Below are 18,761 nucleotides of genomic sequence, written 5' to 3'. Positions count from 1 at the left end.
TTTTGTGAAATTTCCGAAAAAAAAACGTGTGTGTGTGTGTGTGTGTGTGTGTGTGTGTGTGTGTGTGTGTATACACACACACACACACACACACACACACACACACACACACTTATTTATTTTTTCCGGAATTTTCAGAAAAGTCCACTTTCATCTCTGCGTTTTAAAGTGCTTCCCTCAGCATTCCCTCAGATTCCTATTCTTTGCCCGTGCCCTCGGTGAATTGTACACGAAGCAAACTCTGAATGAGAATAATGACGATCAGAGATAGAGCGCAACAGCTCTGATCACTAGCTGCAATTGCAGACTGCTGAGCGCTAACAACTTCCGGTGACGTAGTCACGCGCCACCGTAGGTTAAAGATTTACCTGCTTTATTTTATTTAATTTTTAAAATCTTTCTTTGGGATAATGAGACTGATAGCATGATTCGGGTGCAGTGTGAATTAACACAAAAAATATATATTACTAACATGTACAAAGACAAACAAATGTTTTTGTTTTTTTGTTTTTTTTCTCCCCTACACCTTTCGGATCTAATTGGGACGAGTCCTAGATCTACTGGTAGATCAGGATCGACGTAATGGGCACCCCTGCTTTATGTATCTGTATACTGTATGTATTAGGTCTGCCACAATCGATTATTTTGCTATCCGAAAAACTGTTCGACACCAACAAGAGGCTGCTGCTATTAATAACACTTTTAGGGATTTATGACTTCTTAAAGCCACGGTCTACCCTCAACATGGTAATCGGCCCAAGCCTAGTCTTAATGCGATTGGCTGAATAAGTCGGGGTAGGATATGTGCCACTGATAACAATGTGGTGAGAGACATTGAGGCCGAGCCTGTGTTTGGATGTCAATGATTAATCGTTGTCAACTTTACTATGATCTTATTAGCACCGACTACACCAATTCTGAAGTTGTTCAATACCTGCTCTACACAGGTTGTGGCTTTTTGGGCTGTGAACAAATTTAAATAGTGCTCCTGACAGCAGGTGCTATAAATACATCACTAACTCGATATGCATTTTGTTTTCTCTAGAACTCCAGCAGTGTTGCTCTGCTCCATAAGCATTTGCAACTCCTTCTACCTCACGCCACAGATATCTTCTCCCGTTCAGCCACCTTGATTAAAGAGAGTTCCTGGAATGGCAGCGTACGCGAGAAGCTACAAGGTGTGTAATCAATCCCTTTTACAAGATTAGAAGTTAAGTCAAGAAAAAAAAAGTTCTTGACAATATGTTCTAACATGCCCCACTAATTTAAACACAGCATTCTGATTAATATTGTGTTTGAATAATATGAATTAAGCAGCAAAATCCATGCTTCTTTTTTATTTTATTTTTTAAAATTGATTAAAAAAAAAATCCAACTAGGGTTTGGCTATTTTCTTACTTGCTGTCAACTGAAATGACATCACACTCCCTCAGGCAGGGGCGCCGCACTCATTTTTGTTGCGGGCCACTTTGTAGTTATGGCTTACGTCAATGGGCTTTTATGATCGTGAAACAAAATAAATGTTTAATCAGCTCATCGTATTATTACATGTATACACAAATTGATGCCTTGCTAGTATTGAAATCAGAAGTCAAGAAGAATCGGAAGATTCAAAAGGGTAACCAAAAAAAATCACTGATAAATCTCAATGTTGTTTTTTATTGCACATGACAATTCCAAATTTTTGTTCCAAATTGGCAAGGATCACGACCAAGTTGGACACACATGATTTGCTTTTGCGGGCCTGATATAGCAGGCCAAAACTGATTGCCAGGCCTTGAGTTTGACACCTGAGGCCGAAGTAATGACCGATCATGGCTCACGTGTTTTTAGGGTTTGGTCATGTGACATTTGCAAGCTGAGCCCACTGTGATGTCATTTTCAGTCGTGAGCAAGGGACAAAATGGCTGTCCTCAGACATGGATTAAAACAGGTGGATTTTGCTGCTTAATTCATATTCCACAAATGTAATAATATTCATCAGAATGCTGCGTTTAGACTAGTGGGGGCAGGTAGAACTTATTACTGTATTTGTTAACAAAATTTGACTTGATTTCCCCTTTAAAGTACATTGGCATTGCTTCCTCCTTTTTTGTTTGTACATTCACCATGAACTACCTTTATATCAAGGTGCTTATATTTGTTTATTGAATTGCTTCTGTTGTGTTTTGTCTGTCTTTGTCAGTAAAGTATGTGTATGTTTTTCATGAAACCGTATAACATTGGCAAAGAAGTTCAATTTAGTTTCACAAACTCCTAAATCTCAGTTGTCCTCCTAACTTTTATTTCTACTTTTTTAGCCCTTGTTTTTTTTCTGAAAATTCCATCACTAAGATTTCTATGAAATGAGATCATGATTTTAAGACCTCCAGAAATAATCTATGGATGTTCATGGTTTTAACACATCTCTGCCATTTCCAGAAGTGATCTTTGTGTCAGCGGCAGGCAGTATGCTGTGTCAGATCACCAACTCACTGCTGCTTCTTCCTGTGGCTGTGGCGAGGCCTTTGCTAAGCTACCTCCTTGACTTGTTCCCTCCACTGGACCGGCTAAACAGGCTGTTGCCTGCTGCCTTCCCTCTGGAGGACCAGGAGCTACAGTGGCCTCTTCATGGTATGAAATTTAACCAATTAATTATTTAATAGTTTCAAACTTAGATTCAAACACAGATTATTTTGTGTATGGTAGGCTTAAAGCTAGGGATGTACGGTAATTATGGGACCAATGATTACGGATGGATGACACTACACTGTGTTCTACTATACTTGTTGGAATACAAACGGCGAAGGCTATGGTGAGGGATATATTTAATCTCCTCAGCCTCCGGAGGAGGCTCAGTCTGGAAGTTGAATCTCAGATTCAGGAGGATCAGTGTAATTTTCGTCCTGGCCGCAGAACAGTGGACCAGCTAAACCCATTGGCAGGGTACTTGACGCTGCATGGGAGTTTGCCCAACCAGTCTACATGTGCTTTGTGGACTAGGACAAGGTGCTCGACTGTGTACACTGGAGGATCTTGTGGAGGGTGATCCGGGAGTATGGGGTATCAGACATCCTATGTCATCACGGTGTCAGTTTAGTCCACGTAGCCAGCAGTTATTCAGATTTGTTCCCGGTGAGGGTTGGACTTCATCAACGCTGCACTTTCTCAGCAATTCTGTTCACACCTTTTATGGACAAAATTTCTCGGCGCAGCCAAAGTGTTGAGGGCGTCCGGTTTGGTGGTACCAGTATCACATCTCTACTTTTTGCAGATGTCATACATACTAGGCGACCCGGCAGTCGACTGGTTAACACGTCGGCCTCATAGTGCAGAGGTGCAGGGTTTGATTCTGGCTATGGCCTTCCTGTATGGAGTTTCCATGTTCTTCCCGTGCCTGCGTGGGTTTTCTCTGGGTACTCCGGTTTCCTCCCACATCCCAGAAACATCCATGGCAGGTTAACGGAACACTCTAAATTGTCCCTAGGTGTGAGCGTGATTGGTTGTTCGTCTGTGTGCCCTGCAATTGGCTGGCAACCGGTTCAGGCTTTACCCCGCCTACTGCCTGAAGACAGCTGGGATAGGCTGCGGCACGCCCCGCGACCCTTGTGAGGAAAAGGGGATCAGAAAATGGATGGATGGATGTTGTACTGTTGGCTTCTTCAAGCCTCAAGCTTCAACTCTCACTGGAGCAGTTGGCAGCCGAGTGTGAAGCAGTTGGGTTGAAAATCAAGTGGCGGAGTTTAAGTATCTTGGAGTCTTATTCACAAGTGAGAGGAGGATGGAGCACCTGATCGACAGGAGGATGGATGCAATGTTTGCAGTGATGTAAACTCTGTATCAGTCTGACGTGGTGAAGAGGGAGCTGAGCCGGTTGATCTACGTTCCAACTCACCATTGGTCACAACTGTGGATCGTGACCAAAAGAAGATGATTCCGGAAACAGGCAGCCAAATTGATTTTCTTCCGCAGGGTGTTCAGACTCTCCCTTGGAGATAAGGTCAGAACTGCGGTCATCTAGCAAGGGCTCAGAATTGACCCGCTTCTTTGCATTGAGAGGAGCCAGGTGAGGTGGTTTGGGCATATTGTCAGGATGCCACCTGTACACCTCTCTGGTGAGGTATTCCAGTCATGTCCCGCTGGGAGGAGGGCACGACGATCACAGAGGACATGCTGGAGAGACTGTTTCCCAGCAGGCTTGGGAACACCTCTGGAGGATCAGGACAAAGTCGCTTGGGAGAGGGAAGTCTGGGCTTTCCTGCTGCCCACATGACTCCGCCTCAGATAAGCGGAAGAGGATCGATAGATAGATGGATGAAATCTCCAATGAAATCTACATCACTACATAGAAAAAACAGTTTACATGAAAATGAAACATTTGAAGGAGCAGTAGAGAGTAGAATAAGTATGGTACATTATTCTTCTTTTAACAAGAAATATTTACTTTTCACATTTAAATAAATGATTCAGAAATACTTTACAGAATAATTTTTACACTCAAGTTTATATCGCAGTACTGTCAAGACTGTCCAGGATTCTGTCGTCCTTGCATGCTGCGCCGCCGTACACGGCGTAGTGCAGTATTAAAGCCCAAAAGTTGTTGTTGTCTTCACCAGCAAAGGATAAGCATCAATGTTAAATGTTGACATTATGACATTTTTGAGTAATGTTTCTATTTAGCACAATATTGCCTCCTCCAACTTCCTAGGTATGTCAGACTTCGCGGAGCCAGGTTCCGGAATGTCTCTTCCGCAGCCAGCGCTGTCCTGGGTGTGGCTTGTTGACTTGGAGAGGACAGTAGCCTTGCTAGTAGGTCGTTGTCTTGGTGGGATGCTGCAGGGTGCCCCTGCCTCTCTGGAGGAGCAGGATACTGGTTACTGGCTCAAAACCCCTCTGTTCAGCAATGGCTTGGAGATGGACATCCCACACCTGGGTAAAGAGTTATCTATATTTGATTATCTACATTTACTTAAAGCTTCTTCCTTGTCATCATCTTGTTTTCTCTTCACCCAGTTGCTACATTTTGTATTTTTGTTTGCATATGTCTGTTAATGTGATGATTTTTTTTTCTCCCACTCACTTTGTTCATTAAGATGCTTCTATTAGCTCGTTTCTGGAGGCTGCACTGTCGGATAATGAAGAACAGAAGCCTTTTGACTGCACAGTGCATCCTAATTTAAGTATTCTGGTAGATTTGGCTTTAGGCTCCTCCAAAGAACCCGCAAACAGTCTCTGGATCACCATGCAAGACTATGCCATCAGCAAAGGTCAGTCTTAAATCAGGCATATCGTGTCACATTCGTAAAGTAATGGCTAGAGCTGAGTGATATGACGATATGTATTGTGAAGATGAGATTTTTATTGTGTCACTTATTCCTATCGTCATTTGTCATTTAATGAGAACAGTGAACAATAAGAATGACAGAAACCTTGTGTGGTGGTCAAAAATGTTCGCTTACCATGGTTGTTCCACACAGCAGCTGTTAGTTAGGTGGCACACTGAATTGTGCAATTGTCCCTAGGTGACATTTATTGTAAACGCGAATGGTTGTTTGTCTACGCGTGGCCTTCAATTGGCTGGCAACCGGTTCCGGGTCTACCCCACCTACTGCCTCAAGACAGCTGGAATAGGCTCCAGCACGCCCGCGACCCTCGTGAGGTTCAGCGGTTCAGATAATTAATGCATAGATGTTATATTTATAATAGATCTAATTTATTAATATAATAAATGTTGAGTTAAGTGAGCTTGGAGGGTCTGCAATTTCAGGGTGCTTAGCAATATTCATTTTTCTTCCTTTCCTCCATTCCACCTTTCGCAAATTAAACTTGTAGTCGCAGTAGACAGTTTTTCTAACCTTGGTCATGTGACATGCAGTTGAACGAGGCTTGCTAAAGATCTTCAATGTCGGTTTGTGGGTTGTTAAATTACTTTAAATTAATCAAAATAATATTCTGTATCATATGGTTGTACTTTGGCTGGCGGCATGGGCTTTGGGAGTTGGAAGAATTGTCGCGATTCTGCCATTTCAAAGGTGACATAGGCTCGTGTATGAGAGTATCGTGATTTTGGTTTTAACACACGCATCATGACAGGCGTAAAATTTGTTAGCCCTGTCCATTATTCAGTCACCAAAATGTTGCTCTTCGTTTCAAAAAGATTGGTGACCCAAGATATAATGATTAGGCTGTAACTGCAAGGAAATGTCCCGAAAAGACATATGATAGTGTGCTCTGTCTGTTGTACATTATTTTGCAGATTGGGACAACGCCTCTCTTAGTAATGAATCCCTATTAGATACTGTTTCCAGGTTTGTTTTAGCAGCCTTATTGAAGCACACTGGGTTGCTCAAACAAGCACACGGAGAGGGAAGGTAATAAACCAAATTGTTTTGAAAACAAGTCCAAATTAAATACACTTTGAATCGTCAATTCTCACATTTTGCCTTTCCTATAGAGACCAGCCATCTAAGTCCTTGGCAGAGATCTATCGCAGTGTTTATATGGTACGAAATCGCCTGCTCGCATGTAAGAATATGGACTTCATTCAGACGCGATCGTCATCTCGGGAGAGGAGAGTAAGTGTCCATTCCAAAGACAGACAGAGATAGTTTGTGTATATTTCAGGAAATAATAATTTCATTGAAAGTACATGTTTCATAATTGTCAGCTATCCTAATGCTTACTCTAATTCATATTTTCTTTCCTGAGTTCTTGTATTGAAACACTGAAAACTATCATGTTACACTGTGCGTCTTGGTAAGATTTCAGACAATCAGGACTCTTTAGACATGGATCCACAAGAACATTCATTTACCCGCACCATTGATGAGGAGGCTGAATTGGAGGAGAGAGCTGACCGTGAGAGAGAAGAGGGCCATCAGGAGCAAGATGATGAAGAGGAAGACCGGGAACATGAAGTCATGACAGCTGGAAGTAAGTGCATCACACATTTGTGATGATATGAACATGCAGTATAAAATAATGAATTTATTAGCTTGTGATATGTCAACCATGTGATATGAAGTATGAGATGCTAATTTCCACATCACATATGGCACCTTTCTAGTACAGCCTGAGCCGTGTCAGGCCTTATCTTCTGTCTCTAACCAGCCCTTGAATCTTCATGAAGTCACAATAAAACTCGGGGTGCTGCAATCCCAATTTTCTGGCCAATCACCGATCCCCAATCTTTAAAAAGCTTGACCTGCCGATCCAGATATTTTCCAATCAAGATTTTTTTTTTTTTTTTGAACAACATACACCTTCAAAGTTCCAAACTTCTTATTGTAAAACTTGAATATCTGTGATACAATACAAACATTTTGTCTTAACTGCACATAAAGTAGTTCTCTAAATAAAATTGAAAAGACTCTGTCAGTCGCTGAATTTTTTTCCACACCTCTTTGGAGGAAGATGAGATCAATGGACAAGACGAGTTTATTTGAAGGGATCATCCGATCACCGAAAAACACCGAAATTTCTGCAGATTCCAATCTGATCGATCGGTGCACCCTTAAATACAAACAGCATTGCTTTCATTCGTAAGTCTGCAGGCAGTTCAAGTGAACAAAAGCAATTAACAAGAGTGGCATTAATAGTCTTCATGCTGATGACATTGCTGCACGTTTGAGGGAGGAGGGCCACTGGGATGTTTCCTGATAATCATCTGTGAGCCCCAAATAGGAACGGGTTCATTTTGGTGGTCATAATGTCAATTTTTGGTGTAAAAATATATTCAAACTTTAGTGGGGTTTTTTTCACTATTTCACCACAGTGCTGGTTTATCTCCCAATTTCCTCCAAATAGCCAGAAACATGCATGACAGTTTAAGTAAACAAAATGATAAGTGGACAGGTTGACCTTGCAACCAGAAGGTTGAAAGTCGATTTCATGTAACTTCTCAACTTCTTTTCACAGTCTCCCTCTGCTCGAAACTATACACTGACAGCCATTTTAGAGCATTTTGACATGTTCCAGACCTACAAGATATTCTGTTCAATGACACCAAATCTGCCAAATGAATAAATTCACTCCTTTCACCAGGAAAAAAATGTTTGATTCTGCCTTTTTCCGGTCTTTTATAATCAGCAGTAGAAAACTGGAAGGTTGCACAAAATGCGGCCACTTCTCCCAGTGGACTCAAACTGTGCTGATCTTCTATTGATGTGGCATCGATGTCATCAGTAAAGTTGTTTCCAAGTTTGAAATTTATAGTGGAGCAGCATCACATGCCGTTCCACCCATCCCCCGTTGACAAAAAAACATAATTGACAAGTATACCTGTCAATGCCAGAAAGTGTGTCATCAGTATTTGAATCAGGTAAGGTTTGGAGTATAATAATAACCATCTTACCAAGCCTTTGGAGTACACCATAGGATGCGCCATACTGTATATGTAGGCCATTTAGGGAAGCGCAAGGTGATATTTGTGTATTACAGTCCCCTCCCAAAGTATTGTACAGATGGATGCTTAGAGCTATGTCATGCGGCCATAACTTAGCACAAGTATGTGATTATCATATTATATAATCCTTTTTATGTTGCTGTTGTCTTACGATGATGAAAAGTCCTACATATCTGGATTTAGATAACCACCTTCCTTGTTACAAACCATTGGACTGAAACATTCATGCATTTGCACATGTTTTTATCCTGAGTGAGAGTAAGGTTAAATAGCTAGAACATGTCTGTTGGTTTTCCTGTAACCTAGTTTTATGTATCTATGTGCTTTGTTTCACACAGAAATCTTTCAGTGTTTTCTCTCCGCACGAGATGTAGCACGTAGTCGGGACAGAGAGAGGGCTGCCAGCGTTGGCCTTGGCTCCAGTTTGGTTTCCAGGAGCGGAGGAACAGTAACCAATGGAGGAGGAGAGGAGGATACGATTCCGTCTCAAGAGGGAAGAAGGGGCAGTACGATTCTCCCTGAAGGCCAGGACTTGTACACAGCAGCTTGTAACTCTGTGATTCACCGCTGTGCCCTGCTCATATTGGGGGTTAGTCCTGTATTGGATGAACTGACCAAGCAGAACCAAGAAGAGGGGCAAACCACTGCTGGAACACAAGACTGTCTCAGCTTCATGACCAGGTTAGATTCAGTCAGTAGGATGGGCAGAATAACGAACGGTTGAAAAGAAGTGTCACTGACAAAACGATTACCAAAGCAATTTACCACCGATTGAGGCTCAAACCTCCCTTGTCAATCAAGCAAGTGTAGTGAGCAGTAAATCTTTGAGACCAGGCAATGTTATGAAAATAATGCAGGTGGACGAAAATATGTTTTACATTGTCATAATGCACACACAGATGTATGAAATGCAAACATCAAACTGCGATACATGCTAAGTGCAAACAAGTGTACAGTGCCTGAGAAGCGATGACTGATATTAGCAGTGCACAACATATGTTTAAGGATGAGGGTAAACAAATTCACAATATGACTTTCGACCCTTGTTACAGAGATCAGAACTCAAGTCCTGATTGGACATCCAAAAATGTACAGCACTCTCAGAGAAGCTCCAAGTGTGTGTGTGTGTGTGTGTGTGTGTGTGTGTGTGCGTGTGCGTGTGTGTTTGGGTGTGCGTTGGGTGTAATCAGCACGAAAACGGCAACATCTCAGTGTGCATTTGATGGCCGCACGGCATCACGATGCTCCGGTGTGTGTGTGTGTGTGTGTGTGTGTGTGTGTGTATACACACACACACACACACACACACACACACACACTTTTTTTTTTCCCCAATTCCAACATTTAAACACACTGTCTTCATCAGACTACCGGTAGTCGGCATTTGAATTGTTTCTGATTTTAAGGAGCATGGTTCCTGTGAGGGAATCGGACAAATAACACTAAACAAAGCGCAAAGAAACGAGCCACAACATACAGTATATTATTATAATGGACAATTGTCTTAAATTTATCTTGTATAATAGATAATGTTGTGATGTCTTGTAGACATTTACTATGCTTGTACTAATTGGACCTGAACCACTTTGTAGCAATCCATGATCGTCAAATATCATTTGATCTAAAACCAACCCAACACCTTTCGCCACTTCCTACTAGTACTTTCCCCAAACCAGTCAAATGTGTTAAAAGGCACCGTTGTTTTCTTTAAAAAGTATGTATGGTCGAGCTGTTTTTGTGTTTGCAGGAGCGAGAGTCTGAGTGCAGAGAGCCGCTCAGTTCAAAGCAGTCCTAGCTACAGGCTGATGAAATCAAGGAGCGAGTCTGACCTCTCCCAGCCTGAATCTGATGAAGAGGGATATAATCTGGTACATCATACTTATACCCCATACATGGATAATGTCCATGATAATATTGCTGTTTTTATACTTAATCTGTTTGTGTGAAAACAAAAGTATCTTGATCTTCAAAGCATTTCAAGTATCTTTACATTTAGCACCGCATTCTCACCCGGTTCGCATGCATGCAATCATCCAATAAACTCGATTATTTTATGTATTAATCAATGAATCGGATTGAAAACATGTTTTAATTTCCATCCCTCCAGTAAAAAACAAGGACTTTATTTTAAATTGATAGTGCTTAAATCGCACAAACATAGACTAATTATAATTCAGTTCCTGGTTTGGTTTGTCACATGTCAGAAAGTGGGCAAAAACCATGATCATTGTTTTCCTAATTAAAAGCAGATGTTTGCAAATATTTTCTTTTGACTCAACACAAAGATAATCAGTCTGCTTTCATGGAGGAATACAGAAATCGAGTTTTTACTGCCGAGAGGCTGAAATTTTGAGGAAAGTGCTCTCAACCATGAATTGACTGTCAAAATATGTTGTTGATTAATTTGATAATTGATTAATTGGCTATTAGTCGTTGCACCTCTTCATACAATGTCTTTTTTTTTTCCAGAGCGGAAGGAGAAATGTTGATCTGGACTTGGCATTCTCTCACAAAAAGAAAGGTAAAATAAATCTTTCATGCACAGCAAAGTTCTGATCGTAAACGAACGAAATAACAAAAGCTAAAATTAAAAAAAAACATTTTCATTACCTAAATAAAATAGAAATTACTGTTTTTTTTTTTTGAAAAACGCGAACTAAAATGATGTCTGCTCACAAAAGTATCGAGAACAAACGATAATTGTAGTGAAAATATCGTTCGTTTTCTAAAGTTTTTGTGGTCATTTAAAATATAAAAGATTGCGCTGCCGGTTTTACGACACTTGTACATCCGTACGGCACCACGGCGTCTGAAGTGACATAACGCGTTGACAATGAGGTCTGATGGGTATAAAACAATAACAAAACAAAAGAGCATAATGGCGAAAGTTGGGAGAAAATGGCAAAGCCCCATTTGGGATTATTTTGATTATGATTGCATCTTGGACAAAAGCAAATCCATTGTCACGGACACAGGTGTGATTTGCAGCTTATTGCTTACGGGGAAAAACCCCACTAATCGAAAAGTACATCTGAGAAGTACTCCTCACAAGAATGTCCACGGAGAACACCTGGACAAGCAAGTGTCTCTGCAACCATCCCCTGAGAGCGAGAGAAAATTCCAGTTAGGCAAAGAAACCGCTGTAACTGTAATTATTTATCAGCCTGCAACACACATGACACAAATTGAAGTTTGCAGTGTTAAAACTGCTTGCAAGATTCGAACATAGTCTCATGTCACTCATTTTTCCTTCCTAGTCCCTGACTAAAGTCGTGCCCTTCCCTAACGAAACATGGCCATTCATAATGGCATGCGATTATTTGTGTAGTCATCATGACAAATAGTCACAGATAACACATATTTAGTTTAAAAAAAATAACAGAGCATGGAATACTGAGCTACCATTGACATTGTAAACAAGCCAACGTTAGCTATGGTTGTACATTGGTAGCATGACTTATTCCTAATGTATTATTATTCTACCCCCAAATGTTATTGGTTTAATTTTTTTGAATCTATAGTCAATTAAAGAACAAAAAGAGATGACGAGCTTACCCATCGAGCAGAAGTGTTGCTAATTCCGGTTTGCTTCTGAATTCTCTCACCTTTTTGAGGTCCCTTTGCTCTACTTCTTTTTACTCCTGTTTCTCCTCTCTCCATTTCCTCAGGTCTACTTCATAACTCTCCAGACTCATTGGCTGAGTCTTGGTTTCGTGCAAAACTAAGCCGTCAGCGTAGCTACAGCTCCGCATACTCGTATGAAGAATCAGACCTGGACCTAAACCGCTCTCTCGGGATTCATGCTCTTATTGACAATATGATCAGCTTCATCCATGGTGACGTCAGCCTCACTCCAGCCTTCAAAGAACCAGAAGAAAGCATGTCAACCAGTCCACAGGCCACTATCCTTGCCATGGAACAGCAACAAAGCAGGGCAGAGGTGAGTGATTGATACAGTATGTTTGTGCAATGCTATACCATCATATGTTACACAACAAACAAACCCAATTCCAGTGAAGTTGGGACGGTGTGCTGCAAATAATTTTCAACCTATATTTCATTGAATACACTACAAGGACATGGTATTGAATGTTCAAACTGATGAACTTTATTGTTTTTCGCTAATAATCATTAACTTAGAATTTTATGGCTGCAAAACGTTCCCAAAAAGCTGGAACAAGTGGGTAAAAAAAAAAGACTAAGAAACTACAAGATTCTGTTTGGAACTTCCCTCAGGTGAACAAGCTAACTGCGAACAGTGATTGGGTGTCATGATTGGGTGTGAAAGGAGCTTCCCTGAATTGCTCAGTCATTGACAAGCAAATATGGGGTGAGGTTCACCTCTTTGTGAACAAGTGCACGAGAAAAAGACGAACAGTTTGAGAACAATGTTTGTCAATGTACAATTGCAAGAAATTTGGGTATTTCATGATCTACGTTCCATAACATCATCAAAAGGTTCAGAGAATATGGAGAAATCACTGCATGTAAGCGGCAAGGCCGAAAACCAGCAAAGTTCAAATGCTAGCATCTGTGATGGTATGGGGCTGTGTTAGTGCCAAAAGGCATGGGTACCTAAGCCGCACATTTGCAGAGACACCATTAATACTGCAAGGTACATACAGGTTTTGGAGGAACATAGGCTGCCATCCAAGCAACGTCATTTTCATGGATGCTTCTGCTAATTTCAGCAAGACAATGCCAAACCACATTCTGCACGTGATAGAACAGCATGGGTTCATAATAAAAGAGTGGGGGGACTAGACTGACCTGCCTGCAGTCCAGACCTGTCTCCCATTGAAAATGTCTGTCGACAACACAGACCCCGGACTGTTGAACAGCTGAAGCTGCACATCAAATAATAATGGGAAAGAATTCCGCCTATAAAGCTTCAACAATTAGTGTCCTCAGTTCCCAAATGTTTATTGAATGTTGTTTAAAAAGGTGATGTAACACAGTGGTAAACATGACCCAGCTTTTTTGGAGCATCTTGCAGCCATAAAATTCTATTTGTTTCCATCATTACTGTGAACTAAAACCTCAACTCAATTGAAAAAAAAAATGGAGGGGACGTAACTGATATAATGCAGTGGCACAAGTGTGTGCACTGTCTTATAACTGGAGATGTGGCTGTGTTCTGAACACTGTTCCCTCTAAGATGCGCGCGTGAGCAATCGCGCACTGCTGTCACCCTCTCAGCGCACATGGTGATGCTGGTGCGCACTACACACAGACGTTACCTATCTACACTCATTCCAGCATTTCCACCTCAGTTCAATCTACAAACGGGCCACCACATCATTCCCACTTGCCTTACAGTTTCAGTAGTGCAATATGATGCTGTACGATTGTTAGTTGAGAAAGAAAGAATTCTTTTCTAATGTCATATTTTGTGTCTGCAGCTGAGATTGGAAGCTCTCCATCAAATTGTGGTATTGATTGCTGGTATGGAGGAGAAGGGCTGTCTGCCGGGGAACACAGATCGCCCATGCAGTGCCTTCCAGTCCTCTTCCCTACTCACCTCTGTCAGGTTGCAGTTCCTGGCTGGTTGTTTTGGCCTGGGGACTATTGGCAACGGAGGGCTGAAGCGAGAGAGTGTGCAGCTGCATCATTATCAGGTATGAGGTCTGACAGTGATTGCAGAAAGGTGGTTTGATTATGGGGAGCTACGTTGTGTAACATGATAAAAACTGTATTTAGCTGGATTCTGAGTTGAAAGCGGTTATATATCTTAATAAACCTTGCCCTTGCATTCTTTTCAGGATGGTGTTAAAACAGCTAAGAGAAGCCTCCAGTTGGAAATTCAGACAGCTGTACATAAGATTTACCAACAACTATCTGTAACACTGGAGCGGGCGTTGCAGGCGAAAAAACATCACATAGGTAAGATCTAAAGCAGGGATGGGCAAATGGCGGCTTGCGGGCATGCACCCACATGCTGTGTGGCTGCTTGATTCATTACTTTTTTAGGGGGGGAGGTATTCTAAGCATATTTATTCATTACATGTAAGAGTCCTTGGTTTTTTTCCCCTTTGTACAAACCTTTTTTGTTTGTATATTCATTGAACCTGCCGTTCCGCGGCCGGCGCTGCCGCCACCGATTTAGTTTTCTCCCCGCTCCGGACTCGGGAGACCAGTGCGCGCCGCCGCCTCCGCCGCCGTCCTCCTCCGCCGTCCTCCTCCGCCGTCCTCCTCCGCCCTCGGTTTTTACTCGGCCCATGGTGTTCATCAAATATTTCGCTGAATTTTTTCGATACATCAGTGGATGCTATTTTCTTAACATTACGGTGCGAGCATGCACTGTAACACACAAAACGCGGTTTAAACTGTCGTCGGAGATCGCGGCCACCGCCATGTTTCAATGTTGTTGACAGATGACAGGGCAAACGACGCACGCGCTCAACGTGAATATCGCGAGAGTTTGCACCAATGTAAACCCTCTACACAAAAATGTAGAAGGTTGTTTGAAAAAAATGCCGACCGGAAAGTTTTTTTTCGACGTAGAAATTCTCGGTCGGTCGGGTTACCGGAAACACACTACTTTTTTTTCTACGCCTTATGGTCTTTCAATTTTGTTTTTATTTGTTTCTATGCTGGCCTGTCAAATTATTACTGTACGTAATACCGATACCTGGTGCAAATACGCTTTGGGGACCACTATGAATTTGCACGTAGACCAAAACTATCAAAGCTTCTGTCAGCACCCAGCCTGAAATGTTCAACTCTTTTGGTTTTCTTCAACTCAGAAGCGCAGCAGCGTCTTCTGCTGGTCACCGTGTTTGCATTGAGTGTGCGCTACCAGCCAGTAGATGTCTCCCTGGCCATTTCTAGCGGGCTGCTCAGTGTACTGTCCCAGCTATGTGGCACAGACACCATGCTGGGACAGCCCCTCCAACTGTTGCACAAACCAGGAGTATCCCAGCTCAGCACTGCTCTGAAGGTGGCCTCTACACGGTTGCTGCAGATACTGGCCATCAGCACTGGGTAATTTGTGGTATAAAGAAAGAACACTATACTGTACTGTATAGTTGGATATTAGATTTTCAACAACATGGTTGATTTTACAGGACATATGCAGACAAATTGAGTCCAAAGGTTGTCCAGTCATTGCTGGACCTCCTCTGCAGTCAACTGAAGAACCTTCTATCTCAGGCAGGAGTTAGTGTCCTATCTTCTGGAAAAGACCATGAAGAATCCAAACAAGAGGATTCTTCCGACTCTGAGAAGAAAGACTTCAGAGGTGACCAAATATTAACAGTTGAAACCAGAGGATTACACCACTTAAAAATACATCCTTTTTTTTTTTTTGTCTATTTGACATGCAATCAGACAAAATTTCCTGTTTTCGGTCACTTAGTAATAACAATATTATTCCTATTAGCTAAATGCGAGAATAATGAGAAAATAATTTTTAAGACAAATTACCATTACTTTTTCAATGATTAGTATGCTTTTAAACAATTTGAGAAATGATGATGTCATGTCTTTGGAACCATCTGATAATTGACAGTTGTTTGAGTTTATTAAATACACACTTGTGGATGTATTAGATGGCACACCTGAAACACAGGGCTTCTTTGTGTAACATCACAAAAAAGGCAAAACAAAATATCAGGATGACAATCGTGGACTTGCCACTTGGTTCATCCTTGGGTTCAATTACCGCATGTCTGAAGATGCCACATTCATCTATTCAAACAATTACATGCATCATACCTCTCAGGAAGGGGATGGGTTCTGTATCCCACAGAAAAATGGGCTTTGTTCTGGAATGTGCATATCACCCCAAGAACAAAAGCAAAACACCTTGTGAAGATGCTAGCTGAAGCTGGTAAGAGTATGTCAATATCCACAGTGAAGCGTGCACTCTACTGACAGTTGTTGAAAGACCACTCTGCCAGGAAGAAGCCATTACTCCAAAAGAAACTTTTAAAAAAAGACAATTTATCGGCTGTAACGAAGGGACAAAGGCTTTAATTTTTGAGTCATGTCATATGATCTGATGAAAATAAATTTGTTTGGCCATAATAAGTATTGTTACGTTTGGAGGTTTAAAAAAAAAAAGAGAGAGAAGCTTGCAAGCCTGAGAACTGTGAAAGACGGAGTGACAGCATCCTGTTTGGTTTTTTTTTTTGTTTGTTTTTTTAAGGAGTTGTGGTGCACTCCACACACACACAAAAAAATGGCATGATCAGGAAAGAACAGTCCGTGGAAATACTGAAACACCCTCTCAATCAGCCAAGGTGTTGAAGCTGGTGCGCAAATGTGTCTTCCAAATTGACCATGACCCGGCGCATACTTGCAAACTGGTTCCAAAACGGCTTCAGGATAACAGCGTAGTTTTTGAGATGCGATCACAAAGCCCTGATCTCAATCCTATTCAAAATGTATGTGTCGACCTGAAAAGGCGTGCCATTAAGCAGACCTCCAAATTTGGCTCCACAACACCAGTTCAGTCAGGAATGGGCCAAAATTCCGGCTAACTGTTATGAGAAGCCTGTGGAAGGACATCAATGTTTGAGCCAAGTCATATGTAAGCCAAGGGATTTCTGTAGCTTGACAGTTCTACCAAATACTAAACGTTTATAACCTTCTACCGTTGACAAAATTAATACAAAATGAAAAATTAAAAAATCCTCTTTATTTTGCCATTTAGCAAATCCAAACAATTTTGGTAATCGGGTTAGACAGTGAGGGGGAAAAACAAAAGCAAGTGTCTTCTTAGGTAATGTATTTACATTTCTGGTTTCACCTGTGGGATTATGTTTCAAAACCCGACCATAATAGTTTAGAAGTTTTGGATAAATGATTAGGGTACATTTTGTTGAAGGTAATTATGTTGTTTTTCAGCTTTACTACGCAAGCAACACACTGCTGAGCTGCATTTGGGAGACTTTTTAGTATTCCTAAGGAGAGTAGTGTCCTCCAAAGCCATCCAGTCCAAGATGGCCTCCCCAAAATGGACTGAAGTCCTGCTGAATATTGCTGCACAGAAATGCTGCTCTGGTAAGCAGATCATCTGTTATTCAATCGTTTTGGGGATGGCCTATGACACGAATAAAACGCAACTGACTTTCAATTCTAGGGGTCCCTCTGGTGGGGAACCTAAGAACTCGGCTTTTAGCGCTACATGTTTTGGAAGCTGTTTTACCTGCGTGTGAGGCCAATATGGAGGATGAACAAATGACACAGGTATGTATACAAGCCCGTTTATTTTTGAATGATAACAGAAAGCATAGAACGATTACGGCAACATTTCTAGCTTCAACACATATATAGTATTTTATCTTACTCATTCCCACAAAGAGCACTGGCTTTAACTCGCACTTCTTGACAAAGGTGATTGTTGTTTGTTTGTTTTTTTTTTAATCTGAATGTTGATTTAAGTTTCAATTTTAGAGCTATACTCTCTTAAGCAGGGATGGATGATGATTTTGTATGCTGTCCATGTTCAATGTTAAATGTTAAAAACACACACGCACTCAGGCACACAACTGACTTGATAATAAATCTTCCAGGTTGTTGAGCACCTTTTCTCCCTGTTGTCTGACTGCATGTGGGAAGCTCCTATTGCTCAAGCCAGGCACGCCATCCAGATTAAAGAAAAATTACATGAACTGAAATTACAGGTTGGGAAAAAAAGCACAGTTATCTCCATAAAGTGGGTCAGTATTTAATTATTTGTGGCACTTTAACTTTAATTGATAGGGAGAGGCCGAGGAAGAAGAGGAGAACCTTCCCATCCAAGAAGTGTCCTTTGACCCAGAGAAAGCTCAATGTTGTGTGGTGGAAAATGGACAAGGGCTGACACATGGCAGTGGGGGCAAAGGTTATGGCTTGGCCTCCACTGGAATCTCTTCTGGTTGCTACCAGTGGAAGGTACAATGCTATGATTTCTCTTAATATGAAGTGCATTGACAATGTATTACACCACCACCCAATATAAACTGTGTAACATACTTGCAACCTGTTTCTGTAATGACTCCTGCACCAGTATGATGAAACAAAATTATATTTGCAGAGATGAAAGTCCTCCGGATTTTCCCGGAATTCCGGGTTTTTCAAATTTTTATGAAAATTTCTCCGGAGAATTGAGGAAAATAAAATAAATAATAAAATTAATCTGGATATTAGTTGACAACATTGAACGAAGACGCGTTTGAGTTCGGTGTATTGCTTTCACGAGCATAGCCATATTGAGGCACTAACACTAGTAACGGTAAAGAGATATTTGTTTGTGTAATAACGACAGAAGACATGATGGCGCTTGACTAATGGTTTAGTCGAACGAATGGCAACTCGCAACAACAGTAGCAAGCGTCATTTTGCCTCTTGGGTTATACCATCTCAACTAGAAGGTGGGGGACAGTCCCCAAAC

At 41.4% G+C, this 18,761-nt stretch overlaps 1 protein-coding gene across 6 annotated transcripts in view; it reads left to right on the top strand.

Moving 5' to 3' along the window:
- The window catches only part of herc1 (HECT and RLD domain containing E3 ubiquitin protein ligase family member 1), a 78,222-nt gene that overhangs the window by 20,780 nt on the left and 38,681 nt on the right, over positions 1 to 18,761 (top strand). For all 6 annotated transcript variants that reach the window (XM_019867259.1, XM_019867262.1, XM_019867261.1 and 3 more), the window contains exons 16-34: positions 1,046 to 1,178; positions 2,422 to 2,613; positions 4,688 to 4,912; positions 5,073 to 5,246; positions 6,236 to 6,350; positions 6,434 to 6,554; positions 6,741 to 6,912; positions 8,722 to 9,064; positions 10,131 to 10,251; positions 10,853 to 10,904; positions 12,052 to 12,323; positions 13,786 to 14,001; positions 14,146 to 14,266; positions 15,130 to 15,367; positions 15,451 to 15,623; positions 17,234 to 17,389; positions 17,469 to 17,575; positions 17,902 to 18,012; positions 18,092 to 18,262. In XM_019867259.1, the coding sequence (XP_019722818.1) occupies positions 1,046 to 1,178; positions 2,422 to 2,613; positions 4,688 to 4,912; positions 5,073 to 5,246; positions 6,236 to 6,350; positions 6,434 to 6,554; positions 6,741 to 6,912; positions 8,722 to 9,064; positions 10,131 to 10,251; positions 10,853 to 10,904; positions 12,052 to 12,323; positions 13,786 to 14,001; positions 14,146 to 14,266; positions 15,130 to 15,367; positions 15,451 to 15,623; positions 17,234 to 17,389; positions 17,469 to 17,575; positions 17,902 to 18,012; positions 18,092 to 18,262 (3,213 nt within the window). The remainder of the gene's footprint in view (positions 1 to 1,045; positions 1,179 to 2,421; positions 2,614 to 4,687; positions 4,913 to 5,072; positions 5,247 to 6,235; positions 6,351 to 6,433; positions 6,555 to 6,740; positions 6,913 to 8,721; positions 9,065 to 10,130; positions 10,252 to 10,852; positions 10,905 to 12,051; positions 12,324 to 13,785; positions 14,002 to 14,145; positions 14,267 to 15,129; positions 15,368 to 15,450; positions 15,624 to 17,233; positions 17,390 to 17,468; positions 17,576 to 17,901; positions 18,013 to 18,091; positions 18,263 to 18,761) is intronic.

This window comes from Hippocampus comes, unplaced genomic scaffold, assembly GCF_001891065.2.
Source record: "Hippocampus comes isolate QL1 unplaced genomic scaffold, H_comes_QL1_v1.1 scaffold2, whole genome shotgun sequence".
Lineage (NCBI taxonomy): Eukaryota > Metazoa > Chordata > Actinopteri > Syngnathiformes > Syngnathidae > Hippocampus > Hippocampus comes.
Note: the sequence above shows the minus strand (reverse complement) of the source record. Positions and strands in the feature narration are given on the sequence as shown.